At 39.6% G+C, this 15,954-nt stretch overlaps 1 protein-coding gene across 1 annotated transcript in view; it reads left to right on the forward strand.

Moving 5' to 3' along the window:
* LOC124721403 (probable C-mannosyltransferase DPY19L1) overlaps positions 1-3,082 on the forward strand; it is a 224,236-nt gene extending 221,154 nt beyond the window's left edge. Inside the window, exons 13-14 of the mRNA XM_047246343.1 lie at positions 83-208; positions 2,705-3,082. Of these exons, the coding sequence (XP_047102299.1) occupies positions 83-208; positions 2,705-2,912 (334 nt within the window). The 3' untranslated portion in view covers positions 2,913-3,082. The remainder of the gene's footprint in view (positions 1-82; positions 209-2,704) is intronic.
* Positions 3,083-15,954: the final 12,872 nt, after the last annotated feature.

Raw genomic sequence — 15,954 nt, forward strand, 5'->3', positions numbered from 1 at the left:
CACTAGTTTCCTCATGTTTACTCAAATGAAGGTATGTTACACTTTAGGGCTTGCTAAGGTAAACGTTCATTATCTTCCTCAGGGAACGTACAAAGAAGGTGTACATGATATTTGGCCGAAGACCAGCTTGGCAAGTGTTTGAAGTTCTTTCCGACATGGGCGTGGACTATGTTGTCCTAGAAGAGGCCTGGTGTTTACCAAAAAGCAGGTTGGTAAATTTTTTTGTATTGTATGAAAGCTGTTACTAGTACAAGATATTTGCTCCACAGTAGTAAATATCAAAACCTTGATGGAACTACGCAGTAGCAGGAAAGAAAATTATTCTTAAACATATTTTTAGTTTTTCTAAGTTTCGTATGTCATTCCAGGGAAGAAAATAGGTACTGCTTTCCATTAACTTAATTGCTTGTTGGGCATAACATCTTATTTCTTGAAAAACTACAAACTATTAAAACTAAATTATTATACTTCAGTACGTAATTTTTCACTAAAATAATTAAAAGTGTTGATGCCACATTAAGGTTCAGTTTCCCCACATTCAATACATGCAACTCTCACTACAATGCCATTACTAACACAGTAAGTTGTGCTTTTCTCAATTTAGAATCACGTCATGCTTATAGCATAAATTTGCTTATTTATTTCTTCTTGTGTGATGAAGGGACCATAATTTGTTCATGTGTGTGGTTGCCTAAATTTAATTATAGCTTTGACTTGGTTTTTGGTTTACTGATGCACTTCCTAGTGAATGAACAACTTGAGGAATGAAGGTATTTGTGTTAATACTGTAAAATTAATTGAGCAGACTAATACAAAAGACAATTTTCCTGTCAGTTGCTAATGTTTTCTTGGAAAATAATATTTTTTAAATGATTTAAAATATCAGAGCATTGCCAAAATCAAATAATAGTGTTGTTATTTCATTGATTCTATTTGGCCTTCTCCCTGCCAAGTTACTGATATAGATTTTCAAGCAATGGAAAGTCCAGGGTGGAATAACAGCAATATGAACAGTAACTCTGTGTGTGTGTGTGTGTGTGTGTGTGTGTGTGTGTGTGTGTGGTGAGTAGTTCTGTAATTTGTATTTCTTAATTCTATTACTCTTGTTTTCCATCTTGATGAGGGTCTAATTAGAGTACACACTCCATGGAAATGAAAACAGTTGTTGATGAGGTTTTCATTATGGATGTTATCTTTTTGAGTGTAGAATTTAGACATTTCAAGTGCATTTATCTCAAAATATTTTGTAAGGATCATTGATAACCAAACAACTGAGTGGCTGTGGACCTCCTTCACCAGGCTATTCATTTGGTTTCTTTTTTCTCACCCAGTATTGTTATTTCTGATTTTGCAAGTGTAAATTTACTTTTAGCTTCACAGGTTTTGAAATCCAACCTGTTACTATCACTGGACATTGATTTCCCTCTAATTATACACTGCAGTCTGTGCCCTGGTATCCTGGGTGATTTTACTACTTGGTCTTGTTGTCCATTCTTGCAAGTGGTTATTTCATTGGGCTTCTAGTCAGTACCACACTTATTGTTAGAAGCAACTATCAGAGACATAAAGACAAATCCTTCTCTTCTCCCTAAACACAGTATGACATTCATCACTGCAGTTGTGTATTTCAGAACACTCTAGCTCATAGCACATCCCTTCAAATGAACTATTCCTGGATGGTTCTAGCAGATGCTGTGCAAAATTGGTCATAATTTGTGTTCCTTGTGCATGTAGGCAACAACAGTTGTTCATCAGATACAGCACTTAAGACCTCAGTCTACATCTTGCTGCCACCTGGAAGCAGTCTGATGAACACCTGCACCTTCCTTAAGCTACCGGCATGACCACTGATACATGGCTGGCACCTCACACACAACAACAACACTATGTATTCAGTGAAATTGTACGCACCAGCACCAATCTGGCATGTTTACTTTTTTTATCCCAGTATGTTATGTGTAACAACAGATCACTCATTCATTAGCTCAGTTACAATGTTTTGTTTTCATGCTTAATACGTGTTGCTTACTCGAGCCCCAGCATGGCAATTTCAATAACAAACTTTACTGCCCCTTCGTCAAATCCCCATTCAAATGTGGTATTTCCACATCATGCGTTAAGAAGTATCATTTTGGACTCGTGCAGCATCCTCTGTTTGGTCATGGTAGTTAGTGTGATTAAGATATTAATGCTCTCCTATTCTTCCTTTATAATTTGCATGTGTCAGTGAATTTGTACCTCCTTGATGATACATTTAATAGAATTATGCAGATTGCTCTTTCTTTTGCAAACCAATTTTGGTGCTGATGTTATCGTCCTTTTTCATTGCCAGCAGTAGCATCCATGTTTTCTAATACAGTGAAGCTTTCTGCTAGTTTTTACTTCACTAATAGATTGTCAGTATGTTCTGATGTACATTTTTCTTGCTGATGTTCATAATCTGTCATTGGTATCAAAACTAAGGTACTGTGGAGACAATAGTCATCGCACTGATTGACATTCTGCGTTTGGAAATGGTCATTTTTGAGACGTAAATTGCAGCAGCCACGCACTTTTGTTTCTTCACAAGGGACCAAATACGTGATAATTTAGAAACTATTTCAGATGTAATTTCTGTATTGATTACCACTGACAGAGATTATTTATTTGTAGAAAACATACCAACAGAGATACATTTGCTTATTAGTATTCTTTCTGTTACCAGGGCAGGATGCAGCATCCTAGAAATTTGGGATACAGTGGAGGAGAAATTGCCTTGGAATCCTGTTTGCCCAAAATTGTTTCATGGGGATCCAGACCCATTTGAGAGAGTATTCTCAAATGGCATGTATGTAGTCCTAAAAATACATCAGCGGGATCAGACACCACCTAGCTATGTTGAACTGGTGCCCCCAATGGAGTATATCATGTAGACACCCACGAATGAACTGAAAATGAATACCAAAGAAGAGAAAGATTAAGTGTTGTATATGATTATAGTAAAGTTTTTTAATATTTTATGTGACTTAGCAAGTGAACTGTGTTTTTTGTTTTGTTTTGTACTGTTGAATTTTATATTAAAATTTGACTGGTTCATAATGAATGGTGGCACATGAATTCTATTTTGGCATGACAGCTATTCTCCTAAATAACCCACTTTCTCCCCCCCCCCCCCCCACCTCACCTCCCCCCCCTCTCAGTCTGTGTGTGTGTGTGTGTGTGTGTGTGTGTGTGTGTGTGTGTGTGTGACTTACACATACCAGTTGTGTAAGAACTTTTGTACTATTTTTACTATAAACAAGTTGCTGTTAGATAAACATTTTTGGTGCTCTGCTAGATGTGTATGAACCCAGTGTTGAGTATGCTGAAAATAACAACATATCAGTGTGGGCATTTGGAAACAACATTGACATAGGAAATACAGGGTGGTGCATGAAAAACTGGCCCTGAGTACGGATTGCTTGCCAGTTACACATGAATTGTTGCCTATTATGAGCAGATACAAGAAAAAATAGATGAACATGTAATTATCAAGTAACAATTAAATAACAAATAACCTAATGCTGTTGTATCTGCTCACGGCGGGCAACAGTTCACGCGTAAGTGGTGAGCAGCCTGTACTTAGGCCAGTTTTTTGTGCACCGCCCTGTACTAATGACCCACCATATCTTTACACAGGTGGCAACAGGTATCTACAGGGTAGCAGTAATAAATTATCTATAAAAACCATCCTTCATATCAGTCTGTCTGTCAGTGAAAACTGTATCAAAATCAGTGCAGTTGTTCCTAATATTAGCCTTCACATGCAGCCAGAAACATGCGGCTGGAGCCTTTAATTTATAATAAGTAGTGAAGTGGCATTTCAGGATGTTGTTGGTGGGAAGTACTTCTGGTTTCAAAGAACCTAGAAATCTTGCCTGAATACACTCTGTAGCAGAAATTTGTATATCGGAAAGCTTCCAACCAAATGTGTTCTGTATGGATTAATTGATCATGATATCCATCAGACTGCACATGTCCCAAATTCTTTAGTCCATTATTAATTCATTGTGAATAAAACTAGTCAAAAAATAAGAGCAGATAGTGGAATGAACAAGGAGGGAACACTATGAGCAGTTGGCTTTTATATAAGTGATAGAAGGAAATTAGGGAAAGAAACAAGTGTTACGAACTGGAAGAGACATAAAAGTGGTGAAAAAACAAGGAAGAGGCTATGACAGATAAACATGGATAAACAAACTGTAAGAAATTAACATTATGAGAAGGTAAGTTCCAATGGTTCAAATGGCTCTGAGCACTATGGGACTTAACAGCTGCGGTCATCAGTCCCCTAGAACTTAGAACTACTTAAACCCAACTAACCTAAGGACATCACACACATCCATGCCCGAGGCAGGATTCGAACCCGCGACCGTGGCAGTCACGTGGTTCCGGACTGCACGCCTAGAACCGCGAGACCACCACGGCCGGCGAGAAGGTAAGTAATGGAATCAAAATGCTGTTGAAAAAGTTCTCAGTTGCAGAGATATAATTCAGTGAAAGCCATACATCAGAATACTGTAAACTGCATCCCTACATATTCTGCCTTTCACATTCCTATTTACACGTAGAACTTATATGATCACCATAAATATTTCAATAAGTCAATATACAGTATGTTCGAAACCTTTAGGGTCAAAATTCTACATGTAGAAGACAAGCATAAACTGAGTATTTTGAGAGAATGAACGAATACCTTGAAATGAAGGCTTCAGACAATACAGTATTTCAAATTAGCAATGTATTACCTGGCAAGGTGAACTGATTATGTGGTCAGGGTGGCAACACCATCATGTTTACATCTGAGAAGCAGGGAGGGAAGACGGTATCAACATACATTTCAGTACTCTTACAGGTGGAGTGCGACCACATTGTATGTACCACTGAATGAAATGCCCATTTAGAACAGATAAAGGACATACAGTGTATATTACTCTGACTGCTCATGACACTTCCCGGGGAGTATCCATAAAACTACTTTCCCCTGTGATGTTGCTTCTTTCCAATGGTCTGTATGTCGATTCATTGTCCTGTTTGAGTCACAGATGATAATGCCAACTCTTTGTTAGAATCTATGCCACTTACTTTTTTGCATTTTCAGTTTTCTCATCTGTCAATGCATTTCTCTTCCCCTAATCATCACATGCCTTTCTTTGCATGCTACACAGACTTTCTGGTTTTCTAATGTCAGAGCACTGAAACCTGATGTCACAGCAATAAAAGGTCGCAGTTTTGATTCCCAGTGACCACCTTAATTTTTTCTGTCGTGGAAAGGTCTGAAAGGAGGTTCTCTCAGCCTTTTAAGACCAACTGAAAAGCTGCTCGAATATAAAAGCAGCAAAACTGATGTGCAAGTCACCAAGGTAGCAGTTTACTCTAAAGGCTTGTACCACACTAGATAACAATACATGACATTAATTTATTAGTAACAAATGCATCGGCCTTTATTTTTTGGGGGTTAGAGAGTGAAATGCTTGATTAATTATGCTTACAGATCTTAACTCTTTGCAAGAGTCCAGATCAGTTCTATAAGATTTAGGTCAAGAAAATATAGAGGAAGCAGGAAGGGAACCATTTACTTGCAAAATTTTGTCAGTTGTATAAATAGGAGACGTTTGGTACTCCTTCATTAACTGATTGGCGACTCAATACAGTGCTGTGTGCACAATGACCATTGGATTAATAAAATTAGAAGGAAGGTTAGCGTTGGCCGTAATTTTGAGTTATTGTGATCGTTTCATAGCTTCTGTTACTGCTAATAACTAGACACCAGTACCTATGAGCTTTATTTTGTATGCTAATGCACTGAGGATGATCATTATGTGATAGAAAATCGATTTTGCTGTTAATAAATCATCAAAATTATGGCCATTGCTGACCTTCCTTCTAATTTTATTATTCCTTCATTAATGTCAAACATTTAGTTTTCCTTGTTGCTATGTATCTTTAACTTTTTTCTCTCCATTTATACATGATAGCCTGCCATTTTCCTGTTATAGCTATGGAGGAGAACAGAACATGAAACAAAACTCTGAATTCACAACAATGAAAAGTTGACTGGCACTGTTGTTTGACAATACTCTATGCAACATTTAATCACAATAGCATGTATGAATCTACAGTTCATCTAAGCTACTCAGCACTTTAATTCCAATGCTTCATTTCTGTAAAAAACGTAATGTACTATGCTTTTTACGCCGGAATGTTCTTTCATGAGAAAAGCTGTGTATTGCACATAATAATGCAGAAATTGCTATCTAATAACACATTTATCCATATCATCAATGAAATATTTATTGTTTGTATTTTACTTACACTGCTCTGGCCCGGAGATCTGTCTCCTGCTCCACTCAGTAGCATTTCTCTCCTCTCATAATTTGCATACCATTGAGTTACTTAACTTTTGCTTGTTAACATTATTTGCTTACACATTCTGTCTCCATGTCTGTCAGCACTACAACAACTTTCTCTTTCTCACCAAAAGTAATAACATGAACCGTATGTTGTCACAGCTTCCTGTGAAGGTGTTTTCCACTATCACTTTTTGGGCTAGCAGTCCTAGGTAACAATATGCACTACATTGAACTGGAATGTGACTGTACCTCATGACCTCATCACATGATCACATGGTTAGAAAACCACTTTGCCTTGTCGAGTAATGTGCAGATTGTTTGTAAACTTCTAATGTTTCATAAGAAACAATGGCCTATCACATTAATGTTAATAGCACTACATTAATTTTCAGCTCATGAATTGGTGTCAAAAATAGAGCATAACTCATTACTGGAACATATAATATATGCAGTAGAATATAGTGTACAGAAAGCTGAACAAATAGCAGAGAAAAATTTTGCCAGACGTAATCCTAATTGTAAGAATTTTATCACTGTGGATAGAAATTTGAAAGAAATTCAGTCACTCAAGCCACAGAGAAGGAATTGGCTGCACAGTAAAATTTGAGGAAGTGATGTTGGATCACATGGGAGTTGATTCATCAGTAAGCACTTGTCAACTTTCCTGCGAAATGCAATTTAAAAAAAAAAAAAAAAAAATAGTCTGGAGAGTAATGATGGAGCTCAAATTACATTGCTGTCATAGACAGTGTGTGCAAACAGTGGTGCCAAACGATTGTGAATTCAAAGCTCAGTTCTGTCAATTTATTATTAAGCAAAATACAGCTGTAATTTTACAAGATTACCTAACAGTATCTCATTTACTTACAACCAGTATGGATGTTGTGCTTTACCTGATGTTAGTTCTAGATGTGCTGCCACAATTATTGGAGACTGTAGCTATTAGTGTCTGTGAGAGGATATGGTTTCAACATATAATGGTGCATCATCTCATTTCAGTATTAGTGCCAAGATATACTCTCATTATTCGATTAGAAGCGGAGGTCCTGTGGCCTGAGCGATTGCCAGATTTCTTTTGTATAGATTTTTCCCTCAAGGGTTACGTAAAGTTGTCAGTAAATAAAACCCAAATGGATAGCGAAAGTGAAGTGGTTGATAGGGTGCTAACTGCATGTCCCATTGTATAACAAACAAGGATATTTGAGAGACTGTGGCAAAACTTTGCGCCGTTTAACACATGCATTGAGATTATCAATCACCAATTTGCACAGCTGCTATGAGCTTAATTTACTATTATACGGTATAAATTGTTTATGCTGAGAAAAAACCCTAAGTATTCATTTATGACCATTAGTTCCTTAACTCAAAATACTGATCTAGGCCCCTCTACCATCTGTATAATTTTGGCCTTAAGGCTACAGGCACGTGTGTGATTTTTCCATTGGCATTCAAGCTGGAAAAAATGCAGCAGGAATTCAGCACACACACAGCCACACACAGGTGGAAAAAACTGCTGGGCATTGGCAGTGAGGTTGCCAAGTACGTACACATGAGAAAAAACTTGTCAATACCAGCAATGGACAGTGTTTTATTGGGTAGCAATTCAGTTTTCGCACTGTCTATTACATGCTGATTGTCCTTGAAGTCGAAGACAGCAGAGGAAATAGTTAATCCGCCCTATCCTAATGGTAAGTCAATAAAGGGAAAGTTTGTTCTTCTACATTAGGAACTGAAGGAGTATCCCAATTTATTTTTTGAGTAGTATCGAATGTCTGTTAATTCATACTAAAGACTTATCTATAATACAAATGGAGGCATCAGGAAATTTTTTTCTTGATTGTACTCTTAGGTGTGGCAGATGGGAGGCTATGGCCATGAAGGAGATTCAAATTTGTTCAAAGCAACTAATCTGGAGTAAAAATTTACACACACACATTAAATTTGTCTTAATTGAAACCTTTTGAAAACTATCCTACCCACATACCCCTTTTACATGTATTTGTGGTTGATGAGTCATTTGCTCTATATGAAAATATCTTAAAACAATTTCCAGAAATAAACCTTAATGCCTAAGGTAAAAAAATAAAGACTATCAAGAGAAAGACATTTTGTACATATGGCATTTTAGCTTGTAAAGGGTGGATTCTGCACTGGCTGATAGATGTGAGTTTTGAATCTGTTGGCATAATTATAACATGTTGTGTATTGCACAATTATGTGAGGATTATTGACAGTTACAACTTTGAGGAGAAAGTGACACGTCCATGACAAGTATGTCTGCATGCAGAACTAGAGGCAACACAAGTGAGAAATTTGTCAGGGACCAATCTGCAGACTTTTTATGTTCCATTCATGGATCAGTGCCTTGGCTAAACTGCCTTAAGGAATTAATCTTAATTCACTACCCTAACGGAAATATGAACAACAGCTTCCTTATAAATTTAGGTGAAATAAAAAATAAAACATTTTTATAATTTTTGTATCTATCAGCTTTATTCCTTCCTTCCTGTACCATTTTCTCCCACCCCTCCCCCAATAAGTGCTATGGTAATTACTAGCCACAACTCTGCCTCCATGCTCCTATTTTTATGGTCTAGACTCATATTGTAAATACATAGGTATTTTTGTACCTCTAGAATTAACAGCTCACTGTTCACGTAATGTTACACATGAACACTGAAAGGTTCTGGTCAGGAGTGTGTGACTGGCAGGACACTGCATGAAAAAACTGCTCATGTGGACACTCGAGCAGAGCATGCGGAGAAATAGGCCAGGTTGCAGTCTGCTGTGTATGACCTTGAAGATGTGCTCCGCATGTGCAGCAGCTGTATGAGGATGTAGTTAGTTAGATGTATAAGGAATCAGTTGGCACATTTAGAGTGTTCAGGATGAGGGGAGAGGTAGTGTTCAATTGTGGAAAGGCTATGGGCATGGAGGACGTTGGTGTACAAGAAGCTGGCATCAACAGCGACAAGTGGGTCTCTAGTTGGCAATGTGAAGAAAGTAGCTTGTGTCTTTAATATGGGAAGTTAGGCTGGGGGTATTTGGTTGGAGGTGTTGGTCAACGAGAGCCAAGATTCTCTCAGTGAGCTCACAGTAACCAGCTACAACAAGCCTCCAGGACTGTCTGGTTTATAGATTTTGGGAAGCATGCAGAAGGTGGATGTGAAGGGGGTTATTAGGATGAGGAGAGAGATATATCAGGTGAGACATTCTAGAATCAGGCTAAGGATGTGAGTAAGGATTGAAGGTCATGCTGGACTTCTGGTATGGGGTCACTATAGCTGGGATCATAGGTGCAGTAATCAGACGGTTGGCAAGTGCCTTCTGTCAGGTAATCATTGCATTTCATAACAGAGGTTTAGCCTTTAACTATAGGCAGAATGATTAAACCCTAAAGTTGTGGGTGGTTGTTCTTTCTTCCTTTGAGAGGTTTGTGTTCCTGATTCGTGGGAAGGGAGGGTGAGACCCAGTTGGAGGTAAAGAATTTCTGAAGGTGATCATGGGGTAGTTAGGTGGGAGTGGAGGAAGGTCACAGATGGATGATGGTATGAAGTGGGAGAGGCAAAGTTCAATGTTGGGATTTGTTTGGAGATATTGGTGGCAAAAAAGTGTTTCTACAGTATGAATTGATAGAGCGAGAGAAGGTATTTGATGAGTCCAGCATGATTGAACTTCGCTGTAGGGTTAGGTGAGGCCTTTGGATAAGACTGAAATTTTTGTATGATTGAGGTTTTGGGTGATAGGTCAACAAAAGTGTTTTGATTTTGTTTAGGTTCTGGCTTTTGAGGAATGCTGGGAGTTTTGCGCACATAGCAGACACAAAAAGTCAGCAAGGAGGGGTTTGGGTGCTGTGAGGGGTTGACAAGGGCATTCAGTGGGGTATAGGATACGTATCGATGGGTAGTGGCACTCCAAGGTAGGAGTAAAATGTCAATAAATTGGAAAACTTTTGGAGATGATGTTTGTAGTGCACTTCCAGGTGTTAGAGAACATGGGTTTCAAGTGATGAGAAAAGGTGTATATAGTTGGGGTTGTGCAGTAACAGGGAATGAGGGATATGAATTGGTAGAATCTGAAGGCTCAGGAAGCATTTAAGGAAAAGGATGTGGGCCTGTGTTTTAGCTGGGGATATGATACTTTTCTGCACTGATGTAGATAAATGGAGCAGGGGTCCATTTTGGATTGGGATGTTGCCAGGGAGGAGGAAAAGGAATGTACATGACATCAGGGATTGGGCAATATTGGAGGAAAACTGTGTAGTATCTAATGGATTATATTGTTGCTGCCCTCTGCAAAGATAATTTTTCTGCCTGTACCCTACATTACGTGGAAAGTCACTGATGTAACCCATCAGTCCAAAATGTTTTGAGAATGGAATAATAAGAAATAGAGAAAAGTTGAGGCGATAGTTTTAATACTTCAGGTGTTCTTCATGGTCTCCTCCACTCAACAAACAGATCGTTCATAAAACCACGCAAAACTGTCAGAAATCTCATTCTTTTAAATGTTGCTCAACTCGTGCATCACAGCTCGAATGCTAGTTGTTTTCAAAATGCTGACCCTTCATGGTAGTTTCTGCACTGTCATTTTGTGGTAGGTTTGTATTGATAAAATCAATTTTTTTCACTTATGATAAACTGTTTTTGTTCAGGAGTCAAGATGTGGGAGACAAACTTTACACTCACTTTTTGCTTCATTCTGGAAAATGTTTTGAACACTAGATTTATAGATATTACTTGATTGCAATCTGTGACACAACAAATTTGATACATTACAGCTATATATTCACTACTTAACACTTCCTGCTCACAACTGACTGCTAGATTGCACATCTGTTGTTTAAAGTTATTTGTTCAAGCTGCCAATGTAGTTATTGCACTGAAGTTGCTTATACACCAAGAATAAAATTAGTCTCTGGATGGACTGTGCACATCAGGAACAGTAATGCTATCCCGAAGAGCTCCTTTGGTAATGCATTTTGAATCTGATAAATATTTTCTAAAAATTTTGGTTCATTGCAGGCCCATACTGCCTCCACTCTCTGTGAGTTCCTCATTGCTGCCCCACACTGTCTCACCCTCTGTAAGTTCCTGTTACTGTGGAATCTGAGTGACTTGCCTCTTTCCCTACCTTTAGTTTTAACAGGCAAGAGTACTGTTTTGTATCAGCTGGAGTAGGATTTGTATCTCCTGAAAGTATTGACAAGCCTATCTGCCTCCTTTTTAATTCGACAAATTTCTGGATAGTATCTTCATTTTTATACAGTCAACATCTGCATCTCCACAGTTTACAACTTATATGACTAATTCTGTTTTGAGGTCACCTACATCTGCATCTCCACAGTTTACAACTTATATGACTAATTCTGTTTTGAGGTCACCGTATGACCTAGGGCAGATAATGTGGAATGAAATTTCCATGACTGGGCTGAGGTAACATGAGTGTAGCAATGCAGATGAATCAGTGGTGGAGGTACACCCAAAAGGGGCAACTACTTAAGAACCAGACATCAGATAAAATAGCATAGTGTGATACCACAACCACAAATGTGCTGAAAACAGTGACAGTCCCACATTGCATTAGTATACTACCGTGGCACCTTGCTCTAAGTAAACACTCAAAAATCTCCTTTTAAGCCAAAACTAACTGTGCAACAAAGAACAGGTCCTGTTGGTGTAGAGCCATTGATAAAGTTTTTTGATAATGTACATGTCAGGGTAGTGCATTAGTTATGGAATTCATCTGAAGTACTTCGTCAGTCTGTTAAGAGCATGGATGGTAAGTAGTGATGAGGAGAGTATTATATTGTGACCAATTGGTGATGCCATGGAGTATCATAATATATGTAGCATAGAAAGGATGCAATTTTCTTATTTTTTCTGGAACTGGTTGAAATAGTTTTTCTAGACAGGACTTTTATCTGCCTCTGTTGTGGGGTACATCTCATCAATATCAGATAGCTGCTGGTGTGTGTGTGTGTGTGTGTGTGTGTGTGTGTGTGTGTGAGAGAGAGAGAGAGAGAGAGAGAGAGAGAGAGAGAGAGAGGTACTGAGACTTCAGTCCTGTAAGTTCACAGGACGTATACTGTTCACTCAAAAAGTGCTGAGGCTTATTTTATTCTTGGCATATATGCAATTTCACCACAGTAACTGTAGTGGCCAGCCTGTCTGTCTCCTTATTATTACAACAAATTTCTGGATAGTTTCTTCATTTTTATACAGTCAATATCTGGAGTTTCACAGTTTACAACTTACATGACTGATTCTGTTTTAAGGTGACAGCATTCGACCAGTCAGTGCTGAGCGATCAGTGTTAACCCTTTCGTGAGCCATGGGGGTATACATCCCACTAAAGTGTCTGAGGGAAATGTGTTACCACGTCTGTACGCTCCTGGCATCTGGTGGCAGTCCACTGCACCAGCTGTAGTTTCTTTTTGTTGTAAAATATAGCCTTCAGGACTGTAGGAAGTGTATATCCCATCAAGCAATGGTGTTTAATGGTTATTGGGAAGTATGGTCACCACCAATGTAGTTTATGGAGTGTGCTTGGGAAGTATACTTACCACAAAATTAATTTGTCATATTTCGTCCCTGGGAAGCATACTTACCACCAACTTAGGACTATCCCAAAGCTTTTGGGCATACATTAATGCCTCCATCTATGTCTGACATCTTGCAGTAATACACTGCACCAGGTATATGAAAACTGCTACAACAATCAGTTTCTGTTTGTCATGGGATCACTACTGTTGTCAGAACACATTGCTTCACTTCTGCGATATACATTATTGTGACCTGTATCAGCTCATACCTTTATTGCATGATAAAGTTTCGATGATTGTTTTCACATTGTGGTAAGTAAGCTTTAACAGTGGTAACAAGTATTTTTAAATAAAGTGAAAGGAAACATAAAATAAAAACAGAAAACACTGTTCATTATTTTTTATGTGTAAGGGCAATACATAACAGCATACAAAGGGGCTGTGGGAAATATGTTTACCGCCAGTTTTAATACCTCACAAAGATGCCCTGGTGACATATATGCTCCACCATAGTTTTTGGTCCTAAATCACAAAAATAAAATTATCAAAAGATAAATATAATAAGTTGATCACATTTCTCATAGGGGAAAAAAATTATATTCACTGAGTTGCTCAAAAAATGTGCCTGCGAAAGGGTTAAGTAGGGGACGTGTGGTGTGACCATAGTGTGTCAATACTATTGTGTCACAAATCTCAAAGGTACAACAACTCTAAATCCAGTGTTCAGATATTCTCTAGAATGTTCTGAAGAAGAGAAAAGTGTGTGCAAAGTTTGTTCTGCACACCTTGAATCCTGATTAAAAATTACCATAGTATAGAATGGGTCTCAGTTTGCCAAGACAGGAGAAGGTGCGAATGTGATGCACAAGTTGAACAATATCCCATAAAGAAGGGTTTCCTTGACAGGTTGTACTCAAGGATGGGGGACTATTTAAAACACAACAAGAATTAAAAATATTGCCTTAACTGTTGTCTATTTATTACTAAGCCAGCTTCAAAACAATTTAGACATCAAATATTCTTTTGTGGGCTTTTCCTGGCATTGTTACAATACAGTGTATGTAAACACATTTCTTTGTAAGATGATTTTGACTCCTGTTCTGAGTGCTCAGCTGTGTATATTGTCAGAGGCCTATTAAAATATTCATCTGAAGTAAATTTATACATAATATGGGTGGAATTACTTAGTACTGGCATTGTAACACTTTTCTTTACAAATGGTCATTTTTAATAGTCTTCATACATTTGCTTTGTCTGTAAAATAAATTTCCTTAATGAATGTGGTATGTCAAAAGTTTTCACACACTTATGTAACACATCACCCTCATTTATGTTCATCGTGTATGTATGAGTCAGCAGTGGCTTTCATCCTCAGCTTGGAAAGGACACTAGGCACTACTGGCACTGATCAGTCATATGAAAGAACACTAACTTCATATACACTCCTGGAAATGGAAAAAAGAACACATTGACACCGGTGTGTCAGACCCACCATACTTGCTCCGGACACTGCGAGAGGGCTGTACAAGCAATGATCACACGCACAGCACAGCGGACACACCAGGAACCGCGGTGTTGGCCGTCGAATGGCGCTAGCTGCGCAGCATTTGTGCACCGCCGCCGTCAGTGTCAGCCAGTTTGCCGTGGCATACGGAGCTCCATCGCAGTCTTTAACACTGGTAGCATGCCGCGACAGCGTGGACGTGAACCGTATGTGCAGTTGATGGACTTTGAGCGAGGGCGTATAGTGGGCATGCGGGAGGCCGGGTGGACGTACCGCCGAATTGCTCAACACGTGGGGCGTGAGGTCTCCACAGTACATCGATGTTGTCGCCAGTGGTCGGCGGAAGGTGCACGTGCCCGTCGACCTGGGACCAGACCGCAGCGACGCACGGATGCACGCCAAGACCGTAGGATCCTACGCAGTGCCGTAGGGGACCGCACCGCCACTTCCCAGCAAATTAGGGACACTGTTGCTCCTGGGGTATCGGCGAGGACCATTCGCAACCGTCTCCATGAAGCTGGGCTATGGTCCCGCACACCGTTAGGCCGTCTTCCGCTCATGCCCCAACATCGTGCAGCCCGCCTCCAGTGGTGTCGCGACAGGCGTGAATGGAGGGACGAATGGAGACATGTCGTCTTCAGCGATGTGAGTCGCTTCTGCCTTGGTGCCAATGATGGTGGTATGCGTGTTTGGCGCCGTGCAGGTGAGCGCCACAATCAGGACTGCATACGACCGAGGCACACAGGGCCAACACCCGGCATCATGGTGTGGGGAGCGATCTCCTACACTGGCCGTACACCACTGGTGATCGTCGAGGGGACACTGAATAGTGCACGGTACATCCAAACCGTCATCGAACCCATCATTCTACCATTCCTAGACCGGCAAGGGAACTTGCTGTTCCAACAGGACAATGCACGTCCGCATGTATCCCGTGCCACCCAACGTGCTCTAGAAGGTGTAAGTCAACTACCCTGGCCAGCAAGATCTCCGGATCTGTCCCCCATTGAGCATGTTTGGGACTGGATGAAGCGTCATCTCACGCGGTCTGCACGTCCAGCACGAACGCTGGTCCAACTGAGGCGCCAGGTGGAAATGGCATGGCAAGCCGTTCCACAGGACTACATCCAGCATCTCTACGATCGTCTCCATGGGAGAATAGCAGCCTGCATTGCTGCGAAAGGTGGATATACACTGTACTAGTGCCGACATTGTGCATGCTCTGTTGCCTGTGTCTATGTGCCTGTGGTTCTGTCAGTGTGATCATGTGATGTATCTGACCCCAGGAATGTGTCAATAAAGTTTCCCCTTCCTGGGACAATGAATTCACGGTGTTCTTATTTCAATTTCCAGGAGTGTAGACTGGGCCTTTCTTTTGTGTACACAAAAAAAACTTCCTGGTTTTTGGACGCCAAATTATAAATAGACACCTGAACAATAAAATGCCATTCCTCAATATTTTATTTTATTTATTTTCTATATATTAAATTCTGAAAAGTTGAAAACATAATATTAAAAATTAGAACTCCTTGCAA

This window comes from Schistocerca piceifrons, chromosome X, assembly GCF_021461385.2.
Source record: "Schistocerca piceifrons isolate TAMUIC-IGC-003096 chromosome X, iqSchPice1.1, whole genome shotgun sequence".
NCBI classification, from domain to species: domain Eukaryota; kingdom Metazoa; phylum Arthropoda; class Insecta; order Orthoptera; family Acrididae; genus Schistocerca; species Schistocerca piceifrons.